The 25,350-nt window shown below is 48.2% G+C and overlaps 1 protein-coding gene across 2 annotated transcripts in view; it reads right to left on the reverse strand.

Moving 5' to 3' along the window:
* Positions 1–25,350, reverse strand: part of NOS1 (nitric oxide synthase 1) — a 181,299-nt gene that overhangs the window by 34,625 nt on the left and 121,324 nt on the right. For both annotated transcript variants that reach the window (XM_067700754.1, XM_067700753.1), the window contains exons 4-13: positions 18,714–18,842; positions 17,208–17,353; positions 15,838–16,000; positions 14,744–14,835; positions 11,623–11,764; positions 8,893–9,032; positions 6,497–6,671; positions 3,283–3,384; positions 1,257–1,451; positions 756–841 (exon numbers count right to left, since the gene is read on the reverse strand). In XM_067700754.1, coding sequence (XP_067556855.1) covers positions 756–841; positions 1,257–1,451; positions 3,283–3,384; positions 6,497–6,671; positions 8,893–9,032; positions 11,623–11,764; positions 14,744–14,835; positions 15,838–16,000; positions 17,208–17,353; positions 18,714–18,842 — 1,370 coding nt within the window. The remainder of the gene's footprint in view (positions 1–755; positions 842–1,256; positions 1,452–3,282; positions 3,385–6,496; positions 6,672–8,892; positions 9,033–11,622; positions 11,765–14,743; positions 14,836–15,837; positions 16,001–17,207; positions 17,354–18,713; positions 18,843–25,350) is intronic.

Here is a 25,350-nt window from a genome sequence, read left to right on the forward strand (position 1 = left end):
AAGCCTTGGTCCCTAACCCGCTTCCCTCCCTCCTTTTCTCAGTGAAGTCTTATTCATTTCATTCTTCAGCTCAATTGTCATCTCCTGCGGGAAGCCCCTTTTGACCTCCCAAACTGGCTGACGTCTATTTTATGGCCCCATGAATCGTTCCTTGGTGGTAGCTGTGAGCTTCATGAGGGCGGGACCACATTATCTGGCTCATCATGGCATCTCTGGAGCCCAGCACAGTGCCGGGCACCGAGTAGGCACTTAGTATCCATTTGTTGGCTGAATGAGTGAATGAGCGAGTGAAATGAGACCCAGCCCTGGGCGAGAGGCCTCTAGGCAGTGGTGGGCTGGAGCCAGCTTGTCCTAGCTCCTCCCGACTCTGGCTTCAGCGACTTCCTGTTGAGAGCCTGAAATTGGCCACAGTGGGAGTATTTACACCACGGAAATGGGCAAAGGTTACAAATCTATTATCATTATTATGGCCAACTTTACTAATTGGAGAGCTGGTTTATCAACACAACTCTGTCTCCAGGACAAGAATTTAGGAAAGTGGGGGGAGGAAAGTGAGGTTGGGAAAGAGAAGAGTCATGGTGATGTTTGCATCCCAGACTCGGAGGCAAAGGAGGCACGAGGGGGTTGGAGAAAATGGAGAAATCATGTCACACAAGAGGGCAGGGGTGCAAGCATGTTTCCAGCCTTCTTTGCTGGGGCTCTCTGAATGCGGGGGCACATCCATCCCCCATCCCCACCTACTTTAGGAGACTTACTCTGCCAGCTTCTTGAAGCCAATGGCTCGCCGCTTTGTGGGGGTCCCGTTGGTACCTTTCCAGATGTGGGTGTTCCAAGGGTCAGGCTGGGAAGAGAGGACTATGGTCACTGCAGTGAGGGACCCTGGCTCCTCTTGGGAGTTGCTCAGGGCTCCCTGGGGGCTTGTGGCTGTCCAGCTACGTCCAACCCTTAGCCCTTGAAGGGAACGATTCTGTCAGTGGTGACCCCAGGGGTCCTGGCACAGAGTGGCTGGTCCAGCCTCCCTGCACTGTCCGGCTAGACCTTCCCGCTCATCCCTCAGAATCCCTCTCAAACACTCTCCTCGTGACCCCGGACTACTCATTTCATCTCCATTCGCCTTTCAGCTTGAGCTGTGCTGGTCAACATGGGGGCCACACTTGAGCATCCGAAATGCAAGTCTGAGTTGAGACGTGCTCTAATCATAACACGCACACCGGATATTGAAGACTTAGCACGAAAGAGGTGGGCAGGGGCAGGACCTGGTATTCGAAGGAGGGGGTGAGTCGGTAGTTGAGCATCTCTTGGTGGAAGACGGGGGTGATGCTGCCAGACATGGGGGGCACGATCCACACCCAGTCAGCGGGGCAGCCTCCCCGGCAGTGGTATTCATTCTCCATGTGCTTAATGAAGGACTCGGTGGCAGAGTGGTGGTCAACGATGGTCACTTTGTCACTCTGTGGGAGGAGAGGGGACAAGGAGTCAGGAGGAAAGAGCAGCTGGGGTATTTTGGGACTCCCCTGCCCATAGAGCAGTGTTTCCCAAAGGCTGGTCCTGGAGATGATTCTAGGCAGGTGATTCTCTGCATTGTTCTTTCAATCCTGATTAGACCCGGGAGAAACACCTCTCTTGCCAATCTTCCTCTGTCCCTCCTTCTCTCTCTCTCTCTTTTTTTAATGAGAGCGGAAGCTCAGGCAACTAGAATCCAACAACTTTGTGTTGTTTCCCTGTGTGTATTTGTTTATATATTTATTTAAATTTACAATTCTCTTCTATTTATGGCAAATGGTACTGGCTCTCCATTTATGATGGTGACACAAAATCCTCTTAAAATAAACAATTTTAAGTAATAAGGATGAGTTTATTAAAATGAAAACAAGTCAATCACAGCAAAGCTGGGCGGACTGAATGTCTGCGTAACCCAGCTGCAGGGCCCGTTGTAGTCGGCTGGCTTGGATTCTCACCTTGCCCAGGCAGTGTCTTCCCTTTCTGCCCACAAAACTCTGTCCCCTTCCTGCACTTCTCTTTCCCAATCATTCATCTCACGCATACCTCTGCTGCCTCTGGCTCGCCAATCTTCGTACCAGTCCACCAAAGCCCTCCTTCATTTTCAACAATTCCTAAAACTTCACGCCTCCAAGGTAGAGAGGGAAGGGAGGGGGCCTCCTTCTCCCTCATCCCATCTCAACTGGTCTCTTCCCTGGGATATACATTCCCCAGTATACCCAGTCTCCCTATTCCTGACATGGGGACCTATGGTTTATATTCATGTCTACACATGATTTGATATGTTCATTCTACTGCCTGTGGAGGCCTCCCATGTATGTCTATGAGGGTCTAGCTTCCCAAACCATCACCCTCAGAGGACAGAGCTGGTCTCTGCTACAGAGAGTGACCTCTATTCTGTGGGCCTCCTGGTTTGCCCAGGAGAATCCCAGATTATGTCTTTGTACTGTTACAATGATTAGTGGTGCCCCCCATTTGCTCTCAAAAGTGTCATGGTCTAGCCGATAATTTTTAAAGCTATCATACTGTATGTAATAGCATTTATCACGGAGCCACATGCATTGGGGGACCTATGCTTCTGATGATGATGACGAGTATCTGTTTCTGTTAGGTGAAAGGCTGAATGCCTAAGAAGTGGCAAGACACAGATGATGCTTGCCATTTCTATTTTTTTTTTTTGGCCGCGCCACGCATCCTGCAGGATTTTAGTTTCCCTACCAGGGATGGAACCCATGGCCCCTGCGGTGGAAGTGTGGGGTCTTAACCACTGGACCACCAGGGAAGTCCCAGATGTTTGTCATTTCAATTCTAAAAAATCATAAGCAGGGCTTCTCTGGTGGCGCAGTGGTTGAGAGTCCACCTGCCGATGCAGGGGACATGGGTTCGTGCCCCGGTCCGGGAGGATCCCGCGTGCCGCGGAGCGGCTGGGCCCGTGAGCCATGGCTGCTGAGCCTGCACATCCGGAGCCTGTGCTCCGCAACGGGAGAGGCCACAACAGTGAGAGGCCCGCGTACCACACACACAAAAAAATAAAAATAAAAAAATAAATCATAAGCAACAAGTCACAAAACCCCTATCTTTTTGCCTCTTTCTCAAATGGTCCCCACCCAAGATGCATCATGGGGAGAAAGGCGTGCATGATGGGAAGTACACCTCACTGGTAGGCAGATCCCTGCAAGGATGGTTCCTGGAAGCTGGGCTCTTGACCTTCTGCCCCGAGACTCTGAAAGGTTTTAGTTCCCCTTTGAGGCTTGGTAGCCAGGAGGTGTGCCCTGGCACTACCTGGAAGCTGTACAGCACTGCGATGTTGATCTCCACCAGCGCCTGGTCCTTCCACAGGGAGGATGTCTTCCTCATGTCCAAGTTCATCTTCTTGGCCACTTCCTGAAAGGGGAAGGAAACACAGACTCATAGGCTGGGGCACCTCTGGATTTCAGACTAAAGAGGGACAGGGCTAGTGTCACCAATGAAATTCTTAATTAATTCATCAACTCATATGCAGACTAATTCACTTACTCAATTTTTTTTTTTTTTATTGAGGACCCACTGGTAGTATCAAGAGACTAGAGGGACTTGGCTGGCCCTTTTATTATTGAGCTTACCTTCTAGTGGGGGAGAGAAATAGTTAATATTGTGATGAGTGCTAATTCCTAGGAAGAAAATAAGGTGAGGAAATGGGATAAAGAGGGATATGGGGGCAGGATGAATTGAACCAGGAGAGTCAGGGAAGGACCACTGCAGAGGTGGCATACAGGTGAGTCCCAAATGATGAGAAGAAGCAAGACATTTGTAAATCTTGGGAGGGAATGTTCTATGCAGAGAGAACAGCATATGCAAAGACCCTGGGGTGGGATCAGGCTTGCGCTGAGGTACAGAAAGAAGGTCAGTGTATTTGGAGGGTAGGGAGCCAGGGGGAGTTGGTGAGAGAGAGATGCAGGACTGGTTACGCTAGATGTGCTAAGGAGTGAGGATTTTATTCCAAATATGATGAGGAGGGTCTTTGGGGGACTTTAAGGAGAGATGTGGGTCTGGGAGTGACATGAGCTGCTTTCTAGTAGGAAAAGCTCTCCACCCATCCTGTTCCACCTCCAGAGTGGCTACTGCCTGGAATCTAGGTCATGGGTATTTTGAGTTCATGGGGATGCCTGCCTACTCCACTTGACAGATGAGGAAACTGAGGCTCAGAGAGCTGCAGAGACTTGCTCACAGGCCACAGAGCCAGTTGGCCTCGGGGCTGGAGCCCAGGGAGATGCCTAATGCCCAAGACCTGGGAGCGGCTCCCCAGCCAGAAGATTCCTTTGGCAAAACTACTTGGAGAAAACAACTCCTGACATTTAGGTTACAGCTCCAGATAAGCTGATGTCAGGAGTAGGGAAGACCCAATAGCACATCCATTAATTAGAGCCTGGCTTCTCACTTCCTCTGTCAATTCTAGTCACTTGTGGGAACCTAGGTCTCATTATGGGGTTAGAATGTGACAATTTCTCAAGTTTGGGTAAATCGCTTCCCAGCCCCAGATGTCAACATTTGTACATAATGGCAGTTAGAACTGGAAGGCTGGGGTGGGAGCGTGTCTCATTTAAGTTACCCAGTGACTACTCTTTGCAATTGAAATGTAAGCAGGGATCACGAAAGCAGACATTAATTTACTCTTTTGAGGCTGAGGTGTTAGGGTCTGTTTGGGGTCTTTTAGCGATGATACAAACACAGAGAGTAAGAAATTCGCTGCTTTACACAAATACATATAAAACTTGAGTTATTTTATAAAAGAAGAGAGTGTGTACAGCCAGTCATGCTGCTATTGTTACTTCAAAGCATTATTTTGGTTAAAAGAATAGAAATTAGTTGCAAGAAAGTGCAAAAAAATATATATATGACTTTAAAAATTCCCAAATATTACTTGAGCCACAGTTCTGGAAATTGCCTGGAAATGTTTTTTCCTTTCCTGCCAGGAGTTTGTATAAATCACTGGCTTCCCAGTAGAATCTTCTGGGGAGCTTTGAAAATTACTGGTGCCCAGGCTCCACCCTGGAGCACTTTCATCCAAATTCTGGGGAGTGGGACCCCAGCATAATAAAACTCCCTAGGTTAATTCCAGTGTGTGGCGAGGCTGAGGACCCCTGGTTCTGTTTTCCAGGCCAGCACCCATGGAATTTTTAAAAATTGAGATAAAATTGACATATAACGTTATGTGTATTTCAGGTGTGAGAGATATTGGTTTGATACATTTATATATTGCAATATGATTACTGCTGTCGGGTTAGTTAACACCTTCATCCAATCGCATAATTATCATTTCTTTTTTGTGGTGAGAACAATTAAGATCTAGTCTCTTAGCAACTCTGAAATTTATAACAGTATCACTGTTGAGCATAATCACTATACTGTGCATTAAATCTCCAGGAATTATTTATCTGCTAGCTGCAGGTTTGTACACGTCCACAACATCTTCCCCAGTTCTCCTGCCCCGCCTCCCCAGCCCCTGGTAATCACCACTCTACTCTCTGTTTTGGGGAGTTTGGCTTTTTTAGATTCCACATATACGTGAGATCACGTAGTATTTGTCTTTCTCTGTCTGACTTATCTCACTTAGCATAATGCCCTTAAGGTCCACCCAGGCGAACACCCATGGATTTTAACAGTATAAACCTAATGCTCGTTTCCGAGTTCGAATTTTGCCCTGTGCTTTATTTACTGTGTGACGTAGGCTCAGCATTTAACTTCTGTTTCTCAGCGTCCTCTTTTGAAACAAGGCCAATCACAGCAGACTGTGGTTCCAGACAACATTTGCTGACAAAACCACAGCAATCCTGACGCTTTCACCAAAGTGGAGCTCCAGGGAGCAGTCCGCCTCAGCACTCTTTTGTGGATCAGGATGACTCAGCCCTGGAGAGAATCAGAACCTCCACCCAGAAATGTACATGGTGGGGAATCACTGTCAAGCCTTGTGTTTTAAGAAAAGAGACCAAAAATGTCCCATGTTCATGGGTCGTTCTCAAAACCTTCTAACAAGGCTTGACACTGACAGGCAGTGCAGTAGAATGCGTATGAACTCGGATCATAAAGCCAGACTGCCGGGGCGGGGGCAGAAAAAAAAGCCAGACTGGGTTCACATCCCAGCTCTGCCACTCCCTAGCTGTATGATCTTGAGCTCGTCCTCATTTTAACCCTCCCAAAGGCCTCAGTTTCTTCATCTGTGAAAGGGGAATTATCACACCTGGAGGTTGTGGTAAGGATTAAATGAGCACCTAATACACGCAAAGTGCTTGGAGTGCTGCCGAGCACATAGTACACGTACTCTTCTCTCTTTTTGTAGTACACATACTCTTAATGCCACGGAAGCCTTCAGAAAGGCCAGGGGGATCCCCAGAATTGCAGATTCTGTTTTAACCTCTTCTAGTTTCCAAGTCCCAAAGCTCAGCTGTGGGAAAGGACAGCTGAGCCCATCCCCTTTGCCTTCTGCTTCTGCATCATGATGACCAAGAAGGGACTTCACCTCCAGGATGTTGTATCGGGAGCTGTCACAGTAGTCGCGGACGCCAATCTCTGTGCCCATGTACCAGCCGCTGAAGGGACAGGCGCTGAACTCCAGGCCGCCGATCTCCAGGAGCATGTTTGACACAGCGGGGAGGCCGTACCACTTCAGCCCAAGGTCCTTGAACCACTCCAACCTGCAGAGAGCAATACAGCCCAGCTCACCACGGGGCAGGAGCCTCATGGGAAGACACACAGGCGGGATATCCTTAGTCTGGGGATGCTGAAATGCCAGTGAGTGACTGGGACTTGCTATGCCAGAGTCTAATTCCTGGGCTCATGTGAGACCTGTGGGATCACAGCTTCCACAGCTGGGGCCTGAGAATATGCACTTTAACATGTTTCCCAGGTGATTTGGATGGACATCCAGGCCTGGGAACCATTGCCTTGGGCTGCTGTTTATCTCCTAAACCCACCCTGAAGGTGAATCCAGGAGAAAGTGAGCATTGCTGAGTTCCTTCTGACCTCAGGACCTTTGCACGGCAGTTCCTTCCTTCTCTTTTCCTTCTGTGCCTGTTCAGCTCTTACCCACCTTTCATTCTCAGCTAAAATGCTATTGACTCTGGGAAGCCTTCCCTTATGCCTGATCTGGGTTGGGTCAGGAAGCTTTATGCCTCTAGGTACCATAAAATTTATTTTGCAGCACTTTATTGGAATTAAGTGGTTATTTGGGTAACTGATCTCCTCCTTGAGACTGAAAGCACCATGGAGGCAGGGACCAAGTCACCTACAAAACCCAGCACAATGCCTGGCCCAGACTGGGAATAATGAATAGTATTGAATGAGTGAATGAATGAATGAAGGCCAAGTTTCACCAGGGAGACTGGGTAAGTTTACAGATACTGGGCAGTGTCAGGAGCTTCAGGACACTTGCTCCCTCTCCAGGGCCTGGACTAGGGTGAGGCAAGTAAGGCACTAGCCTTGGGTGCAAAATTTAAGGAGGCACCAACAAACCCAGGGATCAATATCAATATTATTAATTTATTTACACAATATTCCAAATTAATTCAAATTTTTTTTTAAAAATCAAAATTAATGCAAAAAAAATCCATGACAAACAAAATATCAAAACTTTAAATAGGGCTTCCCTGGTGGCGCAGTGGTTGGGAGTCCGCTTGCCAATGCAAGGGACACGGGTTCGTGCCCTGGTCTGGGAAGATCCCACATGCCGCGGAGCGGCTGGGCCCGTGAGCCATGGCTGCTGAGCCTGTGCGTCCGGAGCCTGTGCTCCGCAACGGGAGAGGCCACAGCAGTGAGAGGCCCGCATATCGCAAAAAAAAAACCCACAAAAATAAAAACTTTAAATAAAGACAAGCTCCCACCTTGCCCTAACTCGCCTCACTTGTTTCCCCCTAATTTCAGCCCTAACCTGGTCTTTGTTTAAAGTTTTGATATATTTAAAAAGTTAATTTTTATTTTAAAAAATATTACATTAAAATACTATTTATCTTGATGATTGATTTTTTTTTTTTTTTTTTGGTGCTTCCCCCCATCAATTTTGCCCCTGAGGCCAGGGTCTTACTGTGGAGTTTCTTTACTCTCGAAAAGTGTAAATTCTATTTGTGCTGCTGGCCACAGCCCTCACAGCCCCATTCTGGACCCAAATTGCTTTTGACCTTGAGCTGCGTCAGGTCACATAGAGTTTTAAATGGCTCCCTCTATTTAAAATTTGTGCCCACAACGACACAGGAGGGGCTTCTGCTCTTTCAGCCCTTAGGGTTGGAAAAAGGGCAGGTCCAGGTTGATGGCTTAGGAGTGGGGTAAGGAGGGAGATGTTTTTTTTTTTAATTGAAGTATAGTTGATGTACAATATTATATAAGTTACAGGTGTACAATATAGTGATTCACAATTTTTAAAGGTTATATTCCATTTATAGTTATTATAAAATACTGGTTATCTTCCCTATGTTTTACTATATCTCCTTGAGGTTTATTTATTTTATACATAATAGTTTGTACCTCTTAATCCCCTACCCCTATATTGCCCCTCTCCCCTCCGGAAACCACTAGTTTATTCTCTATATCTGTGAGTCTGCTTCTTTTTTGTTATATTCACTAGTTTGTTGTATTTTTTAGAGTCTACATATAAGTGATATCATACAGTATTTGTCTTTCTCTATCTGACTTACAAGGAGGGAGATTTTGATTCAGAAAAGATGGTGGTCCCTAGGCTGGTGAAGGAGGAATTATTGATGTTGAGGGAGCCCACCTTGCCCTGGCCCGTGATGAGGGTAGGAACCAAGACCCCCTTTCAGCCTCTGTCTGGGCTGCAGAGAGAGCCGGGGGTGCAGGGTTGGGTAGAGAGGGGCACTGGGTAAATCCAACCACCCTCACCCACCCCATGCCAGTCCCTCTTACTTGGGGTGCCTGATGGGCACTTCCAGCACCAGCTCTGGAGGAATCTGGAAGAGCTCAGGGTCATTGCCGTTGGCCTGGAGCAGGAGTGGCAGGACATCGAAGCGGCTCCTTGGGGGTTTCCAGCCCTGCTGGATGCAGATCTGCAACCAGACCCGCCAGGTCAGGCCACCATGCCCCAGACCCTCCAGACACAACAGCAATGGGGGGAGGGGTAGAGGTCCCAGTGCAAGCCTGCCAGCAGCCCCCCTGGAGGCTCTGGGTCACGGCCACCTTCTTTATGAAGCTCTCCCTGCCATCATCACGTAACTAGTATAACTGTCTGTGGTCCCACGGGACAGAAAGCAAACGTGTCCTCCAGCCCCTCACTTGGTTATGTTTTCCAGGTCTTCCCTGCCAACTGGGAACTCCGGGAGCAAGGGCTTAACTGACTCTCGCATCTGTGGTGCCCTCGCACAGGGCTGGGCACGCCTACGCACTTGCTCCGGAAGTGTTTGCATCCGGTGCCTAAGACATGAAGAAAATCTACCAGATTTGATGAGGGCGGATGTCTCAGAATGACCACATAGAATGCATCTGTTAGAGCAGCTATCCTATCGAAATATAAAGCGAGCCACATAGTAATTTAAAATTTTCTAGCAGCCACATTTTAAAAATTAAAAAAAAAACAAACCCAGAGCAAAACCCAGTGAAAATAATTTAAGTAATATATCATTTACAAAAGTTTTATTTTCAATAATATTTAATTAGATTAAATAATTATGGGGCTTCCCTGGTGGCGCAGTGGTTGAGAGTCTGCCTGCTGATGCAGGGGACACGGGTTCGTGCCCCGGTCCGGGAAGATCCCACATGCCGCGGAGCGGCCGGGCCTGTGAGCCATGGCCGCTGAGCCTGCGCGTCCGGAGCCTGTGCTCCACAACGGGAGAGGCCACAGCAGTGAGAGGCCCGCGTACCGCAAAAAAAAAAAAAAAAAAAAATTAAATAATTATGAATTATAGCACGATATTAATTATAGTAATAGTAATTAATTATAGTAACAGTAATTTATTAATACTGTGCTAAAAGCATTACTATATCAAATATTAATATCATTATGTATTAATATATTATTATATATGGCATATATATAATATATATGGCATATATTAATAGTAATAATATTAATATATTAATAGTATATTTGACATTAAAATTAAATATGTAATTCATTTATTAATCCAATAAAATATAAAAATTTATAATATATAACCTAATTAAACACCAACCATTTAATAATAAATTATTAAAATTAATATATTTAAAGATGTTTAACATAAAATTAACTATACTTATTAATACAATAAATGTATTAATTTATTAACAAATAGAAATAGATTAGCCCGATATTATCCACAATATTATTTTTCAATAGGTAATCAAGATACAAATTACTAATGAGATCTTTTCCACTCTTTTTTTGTTCTCTGTCTCTGAGACCGTGTTATCTACACTGAGGGCATGTCTCAGTTTGGACTCGCCACATTTCAAGTGGTCACTAGCTACATGCAGCCAGTGGCTGCCGTACTGGGTGAGGGGTTTTGAAAGTTACGATTCTGTGGTTATGTTTGGGGTGACTCTTTCTGCTGAGTTAGTAGACAGAGGAAGCACAGAAGCGTGGGTTTAGAACATGTTGTGTCAGTGAGGTTTCGGGAGACAGAAGGAGAGGGAGAGGCCATGGTGTTTCTGTTCCGGCGGCCACGAGGACAAGGTCAGCCAAGTATACAGTTAGAGGTCAGCCAAGTGGAGCAGAGAGTCTGGCTGAGGCTAGAAGACACAGGTCTGACTCCTGGTCGCCCTGGTTATAGCCCCCTCCCCAGGATAATAATATTTTAGTAAGAAAAGCCACTTGCAAATGAAGTCAGCAGCCATGAGGGTGTGCGGTAGCCCTTGGCCTAAGCAGCTCCCTCGTGGGGTGGAGTTTGAGGGGGGTTTGAGGAAAGAACGAAGATAAAGCAGAATGGTGGCTGAGTGGGTGACAAATAAAGGAGGTACCAGGTCTGTGTGTGTGAGATATTCCAGGCGTGGGCTCTGCCTATTATGTCTCCTGTGGGCATAGCCGGTGGAAGCTTCCAGGCCTTACCTGTGCTATCTGTCCACATCACCACCTGGAAGGAGCCCTGGATGGGGAGAAGGTGGTATTCGTGTTCCTAGTGGCTTTTATGAACTGACTTGGGCTGCCAGCAACCGTGGTGATACTGGAGAGTCCAGTCTGTCCAGAGAGGGGTTGGGTAGGTAGAAATGTTGTACAAGGAAATGAATGAATGAATGAAGGGTATGAGTCTGACATATTACCCAACTCAGAAAAGATGATGCCAGACATGGCTTCCACATGTCAGTTCCTCTCCTCCCAGGGGAAGGCAGGAGATTGGAACTGTACTCCTAGCTTTTCTTCTGCTCCTTTAGTGGCCTTGGATAATGTGTTTGGCCTTGGCGAGACTCAGTCTACTCATCTGTGAAATGAGGCAACAGTTCCCATCATGAGGGTCGGGCAAGGTAATGGCCTGAAAATGACCAAATGACCAGCTGTAGCAGAACCAGCAAGACTAGAGGCAAACAGAGCAGGAGCTCTGGAGATGAGTAAGCTGTACCTCACCGACCACTCTCCCTACGATAATATTAAACTAAGAAAAGTCTGTGGATAAAGACAGTTTGGGAGGATGAGAGACCAGCTGGGGGAGGAGTGGGGGCACGCACCTCTGTGAGCTCCACGCTGGCTGGATCCCCCAGGATGGAGCCGTCAGGCTGCTTGTAGCCAGCATAGCGGATGAGCTGGGAGTTCCAGACTCGAAAGTCATGCTTGCCGTCGGTCCTCTGGGGAAATATGGTGATGGCAGATCTGTGGCGGAGAGAGGGGGACGTTTGGCACCAGGGCTGGGCTTGCACTTTGGGGACATACTGGAAAAAGTGTCGCCCAGGCCAATGAGTGCATAAGGCTCAGGGCCCACGGTGCAGCTGTTGGAAGGGGAGGGACCTTGCTCTGTCTCTCCACTGGACCGCTGGGTGAGGAAGGGTGGAGGATAGGAGGCCTGGTGTCAGCTCACTGAAGGAAAGAGAATGCTCCTCTAACTGGAGACTTTCAAACAATCTTGACTTGCGCCAGTTTTCCAGAAAGTTCTTTTGCAGCAGGTAATCCTCAGGGAAAAAAACATCAGATCCTGTTTCCTTTTAAGAGCTCACCACTGATTCCCAGTTTTAGTCTTTCTTTTACCACCATCATTATTTATTGTCCCATTTGCTCACCCCCTGTACCTCAGCAAAGTCTACAGACGTACAATGAATAAGAAATCAACTTCCATTTGCACTCATATTCATTTACTTTGAAAGAAAACTGAAGATCACCCCTGGCCTTGCCCACCTAAACAGGCAACCGTGAGACCGTGTACTGTTATTAAATTGTAGAAAGATGTGGTTGCCTACGGAAGGCACCTCACTGGAGCCCTGCTCCCTTTCTGTTAAAAGGGAAATCAGGGCTTCTCTGGTGGCACAGTGGTTGAGAGTCCGCTTGCCAATGCAGGGGACACGGGTTCGTGCCCCGGTCCGGGAAGACCCCACATGCTGCGGAGCGGCTGGGTCCGTGAGCCATGGTCGCTGAGCCTGCGCGTCCGGAGCCTGTGCTCCGCAACGGGAGAGGCCACAACAGTGAGAGGCCCGTGTACCGAAGGAAAAAAAAAAAAAAAAAAAGGGAAATCGGTGTTTTGGAGAGGTGTTATAATGATGCCTTATCCTCTTTGGTACCATCAGAAGGATTGGAACAAATGGAAAGGAGAGTAATTTTTTCACGAAGTGGTTTGATATTATCTCCTTCCAGGAGCTCCTGTTACCTGGACCCAGGTAACATCCTGGTTCCATCCACGGACCAAATCCTAGGCTATGGAAACCACATCCTGGCTTGTGTCAACACGGGGATGACATCATAGGTCCAACCCAAAGCTCACAGATCTGCTCCCATTCACATCCTGCCCCTGGAATCCTGCCCTGCTGCTCCCTTGGTTGGAGTCTGTTTCTGCTGTCATGTACCCAATTTCAAGGCCCGATTCAAATTTGCTTTCTCCACACAGCATCCCCTGTCTTATCTAGTTCCCAGGGCCTCCCTTTTAGCATTTAGGTCATACTGTCTGCACAAGACAATATTGCATTTAATACTGCAGGGAGTGGTGTGTCACACCTCGGGGTGAGTCTAGGACCCAGGCTGAAGGCGGAAGTCATATAGAGCCAAAGATGCTCTTAAACATCTCTTAGCGAAGGTGCCATATTGGAGATGAACACAGACTGAGTAAAATTGTGAGCATTTCCCTCCAGCATTAAACCACACGGCTGTTTCTCTGGTTGAGCAGCAGATAAAGCCTGTTTGTGTTTGTTTATATATATTTAAAAAGTGTGTTTAGAAACTCCAGAATCTCACACAGTGGGGTGGGATGCTTACTCTGTGTGTGGGAATGAGCCCAATGGAAGACATGGAACAGGTTTACACCTCCCATCTCCCAATCCTGCTAAGCATAATGTCGCAAAATGGCAAGTCTACTGCCCTGTACTATTTGAATTACATCTCTCTCCCTCCCTTCATCTCCCTTGTCCACCTTCCTCCTTTATGCTTAGATAGTTTCTATACATGGTGTTCATTCTCTTATGGCCTCTCATCGTGTCCAGATGTGTAGTTTCAAACTTGTAAAAAAAAAAAAATTAGCCAAACATTTCATCAATAGGATACCTCATTTAGACCCACTCTCCCAATACAGAATTGAAAAAAGTAAAGGTGCACTGCCTACCCTTTGGCGATCCCTGCCCCATATTACCCCATCACAGCACCATTTGAAAACTACCAAAATAACCCATAAACTCCTTGAGGCCAAGACCTTGACTGGGCCCTCCTTTAATGTTAGGATATGCAGGAGGCCTCTTTATTGTTTTCTGAGGGGTGAGGTCTTTTAGGAAAAAGATCTGAATACTAATTTCCCAAGCAGGCCCTGGGCTTAAATTACAGGGTCTTTTCCTATTGGTGGGCTCAGCTGGCAAACACCATTTCCTTCTCAAGGAAGAGACTCATCCAAGAAAGCCCATGCTTAATGCCAATAGGTCACTTTGGGGATGAGTTCAGTGTAGCCTGAGGGCTTGTGGGAATATCCCTGCAGTGGTCCTGCATGGCCCCAAGATGGGGCTGGTCCTCAGCTGCTGGGAACAGATGCAGGGGCAGGACTGAGGGAGGATTAACAACTGTCACCGCCTGTCTGCGGGGGGGCCCCAGCTGTTCCCTTCTAGCTGCTCCTCTCCCAGCTGAGACTTGCCAGTGTGGAAGCCAGCAGCTCACATTGGCGCCTTCCTGCCTTGGCCTGTATCCTGTGGCTTTGTTCTTCACGGGGGGCAAGAGGAGTCCCAGGTGCGGCTCGGCTTGGTGGAACCAGAAATGGTGGTCCCCACGGCAGCGTGGAGAGAAATTGCCTTTTAAACCCAGGGAGGCTCAGAGGCGGCTCCAGGCAACAGAGCAGGAGCTGGTAAAAGCAGGTCACCACCGGCAATGGGATTTGCCTGTTCCTGGGGATCTGAAACATCCCTTCCTGTTTCCTCCCTGGGTGATACCGAACTGTGGGATAAACATGATTCTGGTCGCTGTAGTCTTGCAAACCACATGGGAATCTGTTTCTCCCGGGAGAGAAGGCACATGCTGGTTAGAACGAGGATGCCAGGCTACCTCTCTCGGCTTGACACCTGTCCCCGGGAAAAGAGGGGGAGCATTTCCTTCACAGGGGGGTGAACGCCAGACCCAAGGGTCAACAATGGGGGTACATCGGACTCCGCTCCCCTAAGCGGGTCAGCTCACCTGAGGTTCCCTTTGTTGGTGGCATACTTGATATGGTTACAGATGTAGTTGAACATCCCGTGAGCCGTGGTACAGTCGCGGGCATCGAACACCTGCAAGGGGTATATCGTGGGAGTGATCACCCCCTCCTTCCCCATTCGTCACCCCCAGGGCAGCCCTCCCAACAGAGGAGCGCCCAGAGCCCACCCCGGCTGCTGCGCCCCTAGAGTAGTGAGCATCTCATTACCGAGCCCCGGGCTGGATTTTATCTTTTTTTTCTACCCTAATAACTATGGCCAATCAAACCAGGAAAAATCCCCTAAAAGTAGGCATGGAGTGTAAGCGAATGTAGGAAAGAGATGCTGAGCAAAGGAGGGACTTTAAATGGGCTGCCTGTACCTCCTATGAGGTTCCTAGAGATGAGGGACTTAAACATAAAACAACCAGGGGCTTCCCTGGTGGCGCAGTGGTTGAGAGTCCGCCTGCCGATACAGGGGACACGGGTTCGTGCCCCGGTCCGGGAAGATCCCACGTGCCGCGGAGCGGCTGGGCCCGTGAGCCATGGCCACTGAGCCTGCGCGTCCGGAGCCTGTGCTCCGCAACGGGAGAGGCCACAACAGTAAGAGGCCCGCGTACCACAAAAAATATATAAAAAATAAAAAATAAATAAAACAACCACAAAAAAACCAGACACCCCACCCCCACGCCCCCCACCCCAAGACTGATAACTAATCTACTTCCAAAATGAAACTATTCCCTAGAGGAAAAGAAATCACACCAGGGGACGCAGAATCTAATGCTTTTAGGGAGTAGGCAGATAATGGAAATAAGGAAAGAGAGGAGACAAAAGGGGCAAGTGGGGTCTGCAGTAAACTGGAGAGTATAAGCCCTACCTAGAGACATCAGATTCAATTTTTCAAAAAGATTGTTTGGGCTAAATAAGATATAAGCCAGATACAGTCATGATCTGAGAATTTGGGACCCCATGATCACCATCTGAGAGTTCACCACAGCCACCAAGTGCCCTGGCTAGGAGCTGACCCTTTTCAAAGCTCATTCCTCCCCCGGCAACCCCACCAAAGGGCTCTTCCTAGTATCTGAGCCTGACTGCTCACCTGCAGCTTGGACCACTGGATCCGGCCGACGCAGCGGGAGGCATTCCTCCAGGCGTGCTTGGCCCCGTAGATGAGCTCTGTGTCCTTGAGCTGGTAGGTGCTGGTGGTTTCGATCTCTTTGCTCACCTCTTCCAGCCTCTCCATATGAGCTTTGGAGCCGAATCTGAGGGAAGAGAAAAGAGACATGGGAGCATCACCCTCTCTACTAAATTAGAGGTTGGTGGAAGGAGTGAGCTATTACAGGAGGCCAGAAGCCACAGAGTCTGGACTGATATCTGGACACAACAGTTTCAACATAAAGCAGAGACTGGCAAACTCAAATGCCTACAAAGGCCCGGCAGTGTACATAGGACTGAACTGGCTGGATGGGGACTGCAGCAAACAGGTGAGCCTACGCCTGGTCCAAAGGGGGCAGCCCCAACTCTGCTCTAGCCTGCTGTTGCCTGATAGGAATGGGGGCCTGGTACTGCCAGATCTTCTTTCAAGAGAAACTGGAAATCTGATTTTTAAAGGCAACTCTTCTAATTTTTAAATGGTGGCAATAAACTGAATTTTAGAAAGTTAAAAAGTTCTTATGAAAAGGTTCAGGCTTACAAAAAGGTATAGAGAATAATGGGTAATGGGTAATGGATACCCATGTCCCAAGCCTAAGAGATGATAAATAAATAAGAAAATATATTATAGTTCCTTGGGGACTACTCTGCACCGTAGCCCACTTTCTTTCCAGGAGTGCCTGCTGTTTTGAATGTGGCATTTAGCATTCTCATGCTTTTGTTTATATTTTTGCCACTTGTGTATCTATCCCCTCAACCACGTATAGTATTTTTCTGCATGTTTAGAAAGTTTATGTAAATGGGGCTGTCCTGAACGTATCCTTCTACAGCCTGTCCTCTTCTTCCTTTGCTCAAAGTTATTTAGGAGCTTCATTTCCATGAACACGCAGAGTTTTAACCTGTTCATGTTTACAGCTGTATAGTATTCCATTACAGAAAATGCCACAGTTTACTTACACATTCTCCTATCAATGGAGTTGAGATTGTTTCCAGTTGGCTCTTTAATTTTTTTTCCTATTCTAACAATGTTTCAGTGAACATTCTTAGGCAGGCCTTCTTGTGAACAAGTGTGAGAGTTTCTTTAGGGAATATACCTAGGCGTGGAATTGCTTGAAAAGTTTCAAATTTAAGCAACAATTTGCAGGCTAAACAAAAACACTTCTAGGGGCCAGATCTGGCCCTTGGGCCACCAGTTTTTGACCTCTGTGCATGGCAGGCAGAGGCCTTATGCTCAGGTCTTGGTTCAACTGTCTGCACATTTGGACCTGAAGTCTTTGTACCCAGTACCCGGTCTTCCCAGTGTAGACATGAACTTGCCTTTTAATTGATGAGAAGTACTGATCAATAAACTCTTTGGCAAGAGGGAAGAGCTGTTCTTTTGTGCGGACGTCTTCAGGCCTTCGTATTTGCTGAGAAGGAAGCATGATGGACCCCATACAGATGTGCTCAGTGCATCCCGTTCCCTGGAAGGAGAAGAGATTTGGGCTATTGCTTCATTTCACCCAACTGTGGCACGTGTAGTGTTGTGGACCTGGATCTGACATTCATGGTGGGGCTTCCCCGGCTTTAATTCCCAACGCGGATTTCTCACATACCAGCTTCTAATCACTGTTGGACCTGGTTATCAGCCCAGGTAAGGAAAGGGCAAGCATCACTTTAAGGTCCTGAATGTGTTTGCTCTACTTAACTGGGGGGAGAGGGGCTTTGTGACTGTCATTCCCTGGGAAGCAGAACCATTGGTGCTGAATCCCCCAATATGTTTTGATCCCATGTTGATCAAGAAGGAGCTAGTACAGTGATTATAGTAACTTGTTAGAATATGTCTGTGGGATGTTGATTGCAGAACATAGCCCTAATTCTTCCCCTCCCTGTATTCACAGCCTTTGCTATGTGACTTTACAGCAATTCTCATCAAGAGGTAAAGCCTCTTCCCTCTCCTTTTGAATCTCTTCCCTCTCCTTTTGAATCAATCTCCTTTTGAATCTCCTTTTGAATCTGGGCTTGTTTGGGCCAATAGAATATGGCAGAAGTGACACTGTGCCCATTCTGAGTCTCGACCTCAAGAGATCTTACACATTTCTGCTCATTCTCTCAGGACACTGCAACCAGCATGTGAAGGAGACCAAGCTAGCTTGCTGGAAGATGAGAGGCCGCATGGAGCAGAGCTGAGTTATCCCAGCCAGGGCCATCCTAGACCAGCCTGCCGAGAGCTGACCCCTCAGATGATCGCAGAAGCATGAGATCAGCAGAACCACACAGCCCATCTGTAGGCTTTTGGAAAATAATAAGTGGTGGTTGTTTTAGGTCACTAATTTTGGGGGAAGTTTGTTACGCTCCGATAGCTAACTGATACAACATTCCTCCAAGAGGCCCATTTTCCAGAACAATGTAAAACAACAGATTGGTTGATTGACTGAAAAATATATAAAATTTAGAGGACAGACTGAAAACCAACAAGGGTTTGTCCAAAACTCCATCAGTGGTCGGACTGTGTGAGAGAAAAAGAATGTACTTAGAACCAGCAACTCCCCTTTTGAGTACAAGGGGACACAAATAAAAAGCATTTGCACAAGTAAGTATCCACCAGTGGTTCTCAAATGGGGGTGAATTTCCCACCCAGGGGACATCTGGTAATGTCTGAAGACATATTTGGTTGTCACAACTTGGTGTGGGGGGTACTGGCATCTGGCTGGCACAGGTCAGGGGTGATGCTCAACATCTTATAATGCACAGGTTGGTCCCCACGATAAGAATTACCCAGTCCCATGTGTGGATATCACTGGGGTTGAGAAACCCTGGTCTCCCCCTTGCTGGGGTACTCACCAACGTGCTCTTAAGGTGGAGGGTGTCAGAGAGAACCACATCGGTCTCCCAGTTCTTGACCTTGAGGAAACGAGGGCACTTGGAGGGGCTGCCATTCTTTATGGGAGACTGTTTTCCCGAGGCGGGGGGCTGGAGGAGAGAATAAAGATGAGATATTATGCATTTGAGGGCACTGGAAGATTGTTTCCATTGGGATGGGGAGAGGTGATGCTCTTCCTGGAATCTGTCGCCAGTCACCAACTGTCCGTGACTCTCTGGGATGGACACGTACAAGGTAGCTGGGAACTTGGTCCCTCTACCTGTGCTGAAGGAGGCACCGTGGAAGAATGGTTCAGGTTCTGTTCTGGGGAGAGGGGTCAGGAACTCAAAGGTGGTCTCTCTGGAGTCTAGCACGGGGTCTGGCACATTAGCAGGGACTTAATGAAAGTTTGTGGAATGAATAAGTGACTGAAAGAACACTGTCAGTGTCTTCAAATGATGACAGCCCTCAGGGCGGAGGAATCAAACCTGAGGCTGGGTCAAGTTACTTGGATATCTGGGCCTTCCTGCCATAGCCTGAACTCACCATTCCGGGCAAGTACTGGGAAAACAAAAAGTTTATGTGAGAAAGGTTTGAAGCATAGAATACTTTCCCCCGATTTCAGATTTCTGCTTTTCAAAAAGGCCAAACATGTCCCTGCCTCAGGCCTTTGCACTTACTGTTCTCTCCATCTTTTTTTTTTTTTTTTTTTGCGGTACGCGGGCCTCTCACCGCTGCGGCCTCTCCCGTCGCAGAGCACAGGCTCCGGACGCGCAGGCTCAGCGGCCATGGCTCACGGACCCAGCCGCTCCGCGGCATGTGGGATCCTCCCGGACCGGGGCACGAACCCGTGTCCCCTGCATCGGCAGGCGGACTCCCAACCACTGCGCCACCAGGGAAGCCCCTGTTCTCTCCATCTTGAATGTCTTCAGTGCTCCATTTATCTTCACCTCTGTAAGCAAACTGTCCAGTAGGTGAGCGGGGATAAGCCTGGGCTGACAAATGTTGGCCCATTCATTATGAACTTCATCGATAAGGATCATATTCTGTCTTGGGTTTCTGAGTGGTTGTCTACCTGCCTGGGCAGAGGTGTGCTCGTGCATCAGACAAGCATCAGCAGCTCTAAGGGACAGGCAGCAGGCACACCCTGGTGCAATGGCCGAGCAACGGAGGGGAGAAGATGAGACAATGTTGCGTCACTCAGGCCAAAGAGTAGAGCAGTGGGCAGTGACCTTGAGGCAGGGCATTCACACATTCAAATTGTATTTACTGAGCCCCTTCTATGTGCTAGACACCGTTAGGCATTGGGGACACTGAGGTGAACAAGGCAGTCAGGATCCTTGTCCTTCTGGAGCATCGTTTTGGGAGAAGCAGAGGTAAATAATAAGTAAACTAATATGTGGATGATACAATTTCAGGTGGTGATAAGAATATAATATAGAGGGAGGTAATGGTGACAAAGTGGAGGGGAAAGAGGCAAGTGCAAAGACCCTGAGGTAGGGATGAGTTTGCTCAGTTCAAAGGACCAGCAAGGAGGCCAGTGTGGCTGGAGTGGATGAGTGAGGATGAGTACAAGGAGATGAAGTCAGAAAGGAGGCAGGGTCCACGGCTCATCAGCCTGGAGGTGCTCAGGCTGGCAGGGAGCTGTGAATTAGGATTAAATCAGGTTAAGCCTAGGACAGAAATCACAGGGAACTCTGAAGGACAACTACTGAAAACCAGCATTCAATGTGCACTTGCTATGTTCCAAGCAACATCATCCCCATTTTACAGATGAGGAAACTGAGGCACAGAGAGGTTAACTAAGTTGTCTAAGACCACAGAGCTAGTAAGCTGGAGCCAGGAGTCAAAGCCTGGCAGTCTGGCCTTTGAAACCATGCCCTGAACTGTTCGACTATCCTGCCTCTTGACGATCACGCACAACTCACTCATTCATTCATTCAACACGTGTTTATTGAATATCTCCTATGTGCCAGGCAAGTCAGTAAGGGCCAGGGCTACAGTGACAAACATACAGATGGGATCTGTGCCCTCACGGAGTTCACAGTCCAATGGGGATGGGGATTTAATGAACCACTATAACTGACTGAACTGGGTGTCATAACACGGGACGTTGGCAGCGGGTAGGGGGCTGCGGAAGCACACAGAAGAGGCGCCTGACCCAGAGTATTTGACTTCTAAGTCAAGACCCAAAGGATAAGTAGGTGTTCACCAGACAAAGAAGTGGGAGCACAGTCTTGCTGGCAGAGAGGTGAGAGGCATGGCCACCTTTCCGGCCAAGGAAGAGGAGCTCTGTGCTAAAACGTCCATGCTGCCATGTTGGAGTTTGGGGAACAGGAGGCAGGTGACAGCATGTCACTGTTAGAGATCATGCCAGAACAGTGCAGGGAGCCATGGCAGAGAACAACGGGAAGGTACTGTGACTCAGGATCTTCCACACCTCCCTGCTCTGGCCAGACCCAGTCATCCCCAGTGGCTCCCATCTCAGTGTTGGGCACCACCACCCATCCACCACCTGTGCATATGCCACAGGGAGGAGCTTCCTGGACATCATCCTCTTTATCTCCCACCCCCCCATCCATCCCCGACTCCCATCCATTTTAGCCTTCTAAGTAACTCTAGAATCCATTTGGTCCCCTTTCTCTCCATCTACTGGCCAGCACCCTGTCCAAGCCTCCATCATCTTTCACTGGGGTGATTGCAACAGCCTCCTATATGGTAGCCATTCCTCATCACTATTGGTATCATTGTTCTGCTACTAGTAAAACTCGTAGTCCTGTTACAACGACTACTGCTATAAGCGTTACTGCTGTAGTGCCACCCCGGGAGCAGGAGAATGATGTCGATGAACTCCCTAACACGGAACAGGCAGATTCCCTACTTGCCCTTCTATCCTGCTAAACTCTTAAGCTATTTTACTCATGTCCCCACGTGAAGCCACGCCCAAACTCCACTTCCTTGGAAGGCCCGTCCAGACAACCTAAACTTCTTTACTTCGGATTCTATTTCCACTCCTGCGTCTTCCAGCAGATGTCCAGGTGATGGAGGGCACCTCTGGGCAGGCCTTTGTGGTGACAAATTCCTCTGATTGTGCCGATGACCTGCAACCTTGAGAAAATAAAATCCTACCTTTCCCGCGTGGGAGGCACCCCAGCCGTCCTCCCTAGGCAAGGGCGTCACTTAGCCCGTTTAGAAACTCTCTCTCTTAACACCCTGGAGGTTGAGGGGCAGCTGGAATCCCACAGTGGGGATAACAGACATGGTGTTGGTGGTGGGGTCGGGCCCAGGACCCGTGGAGGTGACAGGAGGGCAGGAGGGTGGGGAGCCTGACAAGGAGGGAGGAAGAGAGGGGTGGGGTGTGGCCGGTGGGCAGGCAGCCATCATTGGCAGGGTGGAGGGAGTGAGATAACAGGCAGTAAAAGAGGCCACGTGCTGAGGGTCCAGATGTGTGAGGGGTGGTCATTACGAGACAAGTAACGGGGGGCTCAGGCGCGAGGTGTGCCATCCCGCACCCCAGGCTGTGTGAACTGCCCACTTGAAACCAGGCATTAGGAGGCCTCTGGCAGGGCTGCTGTACTTGGGCTTTGATGTTTTAATTAGCCAGCAGTAGTATTAGATGACGCAGGAGGGGACAAATGGGGAGATTAATATAGCAGTCAGGGGTCTGCATGGGGGATGCAAATGACTTTTCTGAGTGGGGACCTAAGCTAAAAATTCAGATTAGTGGCCCTTGTGGGTTGTTACGCTGGGGATGGGGCACAAGTGGACTTTGGGCTGCGGCTGTGTGTTTGTTTCTGGATTTGTGTCTGGGGTAGACAATGGAAGCTTTTCAGATCGCGGGAGACACTGACTCGATTTCAGTGGGTTCTATGGGAGGGCCCCTCCATGCCTATTCCTAAATTTGCAAAGGAGGCTCTGAGCTCCTGGGCATTCCAAAGGCTTTGTCAACACCTCTTTGCTTGGGGAGCCTGCAGAGAGGCCCTGAGGAAATGGAAGGAAATGATCTCGCAACCCAAGAGGAGATAGCAGGTGAGGTCATGTCAGCATGGGGCCCTGAGCCAGGAATTCAGCTTGTAGGAGCCCCGGCACCCTCATTCCTTGCCCCTTTCCTTCCCTCCCTACTTTCTCTCTTTCAACAAATACACACTGAATACGTACTATGTGCCAGGGACTTGTGTTCTAGGCCCTACAGTGATCCCCATTCTCTTGGGAGAAGCATCTTCTAGCTGCATGCTCTGAAGCAGGGGTTTGCAAACTGTGGCCCCATGGGCCAAATTTGGTCTACCATCTAATTTGGTACAGCCCATGGACTAAGGATGGTTTTCCCACTTTAAACTTGTTGAATAAAAAAGTCAAAAGAAGGATAATGCCCCATGACAGGTGAAAGTTACATGAACTTTGAATTTCAGTGTCTGAATAAAGTTTTATTGGCACACAGCCAACCTTGTTTGTTTCCATATTGTCTATGGTTGCTTTTGCAATACAAGGGCAGAGTGGGGAAGTTGTGATGGAGACTAAGATGGGATGGCCCACAAAGCCAAAAATATGTCCTATCCTCTCCTTTACAGAAAAAGTTTGCAGACTCCTGATTTGAAGGATTAAATTCCAGTGGCTGAAAGCTAACCTATCTTACTTATGTCTCCATCCACTTAAACATTGCTGAGTCAGAGATCACTCCTGATCATTCTCTAAAACAGCATCTCATCCTTGTTACTCTCTGCCCCTTTATCATGCTTTATTTTTATTCATAGCACTTATCACTGCCTGTAGTTTATGAGTGTGTATGTATTTGCACATGAATGTATGTAGTTATATCTCTTTATCTTATATAGATTTACATATATCTTTATAGATGTTTAGATATAGATACAGTTTTTTGCCTACTCACCATCCACTTTGCTCTTTTGCCAGTCTCTAGACCGGTGCCCAGCACACACTACGTGTTCAACAACATGTTCATTTGAGGTCTGCTATGGACCGAATTGTATCCTCTCGAATTCATATGTTGAAACTCTAATTCCCAGTGTGACATATTTGGAGATAGGGCTTTTAGAAGGTACTTAAGGTTAAATGAGGTTATAAGGGCAGGACCCCAATCTGATAGGATTAGTGGTCTCATAAGAAGAGGAAGAGAGATCGCGCGCTCTCTCTTTCCCTGTGTGCACAGGCTGTGTAAGGTGGCCGTCTGCAAGCCAGGAAGAGAGCCCTCACCAAATGCGACCATGCTGGCACCACCCTCCAGAACTGTGAGAAACAACTTTCTGTTGTTTACGCGGCTGAATCTGTGGCTGTTGTTTTGGCAGCTTGAGCTATTTAATATAAGGTCTAAATGCATTTCAAATTGTAAAGCAATTATTCTCCAATAAAGATGTTTAAATAAATAAATAAATGCAGTTCAAAACTGTGGAGTTCCTTAAATGCTAAGCCAAAGACTTTGGCCTTGATTTAGCAGACAGTGGAGAAGCTGCCTTATGGAGGGGGTGGCATTATCGAAGCTGAATTTTAGGAAGTATGTGACTGCTGGGACTACAGGAGGCAGAGAGTGAAGGCTCAGAGACCCAGGAGGGGGCTGCTGCACCAGTGCAGGGGAGGGGCCTGGAGGGTGGAAAATACAGCTGCAGGAGCAGATGACAGGAAGGCAGGAGATGGGAGCTGGGGTGCCAGAAGCCGGACAAGAGCCTTGTAGCATGAGAGGATGGGAGGGAAAAGAACAAAGTCAACAATGACTTGGAGGCTTCTGGTCTAGGTAAGTGGGAGGATGCGAGCCTTTTAGCAGACGTCGGGAAGTAAGGAGTGGAAGTGGGGGGAACGTGGAGGGAGGATTTAGAGGCAGGAAGATAGATGCTAGACATCAGAATCTGGCAGATCTAGAAACAGAGGCCAGGCACCCTGCCCTCCTCCGATTGTGGGCTGTCACGGCTAGGAGGCTCACAGTGAAACTGGGACATATTAGGAACTGTTAGGAGTTAAACTGTGTTCTCCCAATTCATACCTTGATGCCCTAACCCCAGGACCTCAAAATGTGACCTTATTTGGAGTCTTTAAAGAGGAAATTAAGTTAAAATGAGGTCATTAAGGTGGCCTTAATCCAATATGACTGGTGACCTTACAAAAAGGGGAAATTAGGAGGCAGACACGTATACAGGGAGAATGCCATGTGAACACGAAGACCGTCATCTACAAGCCAAGGACAGAGGCCTGGAGCAGCTCCTTCCCTCACAGCCCTCAGAAGGAACTAACCCCGTAGCCACCTTGATCTCAGACTTTTGGTTTCCAGATTCTGAGCTAATAAATTCCTGTTGTTTAAGCCACCCAGTTTCTGGTGCTTCCTCCTGAAAACAGCTCTGGGAAACGAATCTAGGAGCTGAGGCCCAAACCTGTACAAAGCAAGTAAGTTCTCATTCTTTCACTGTTGGTGTCAGCGCCAGCTCCTCCCTCATAGGCCTTCAGCGACTTGCCCTGCTTGGCTTGCTGTAAAATGAGGGCAGCACGCTGGGGCTGAGCCGGGCAGCGGGCCATCCAAACCAGGGCCTGGATACCACACACCATGCTGCAGCCCCTTAGCTGCAGCCCCAGGCGGCACTGTTCCAATCTGTGGGTACCACCCCTCAGAGCAGC

Source organism: Pseudorca crassidens, chromosome 12, assembly GCF_039906515.1.
Source record: "Pseudorca crassidens isolate mPseCra1 chromosome 12, mPseCra1.hap1, whole genome shotgun sequence".
In the NCBI taxonomy this organism is placed as follows: domain Eukaryota; kingdom Metazoa; phylum Chordata; class Mammalia; order Artiodactyla; family Delphinidae; genus Pseudorca; species Pseudorca crassidens.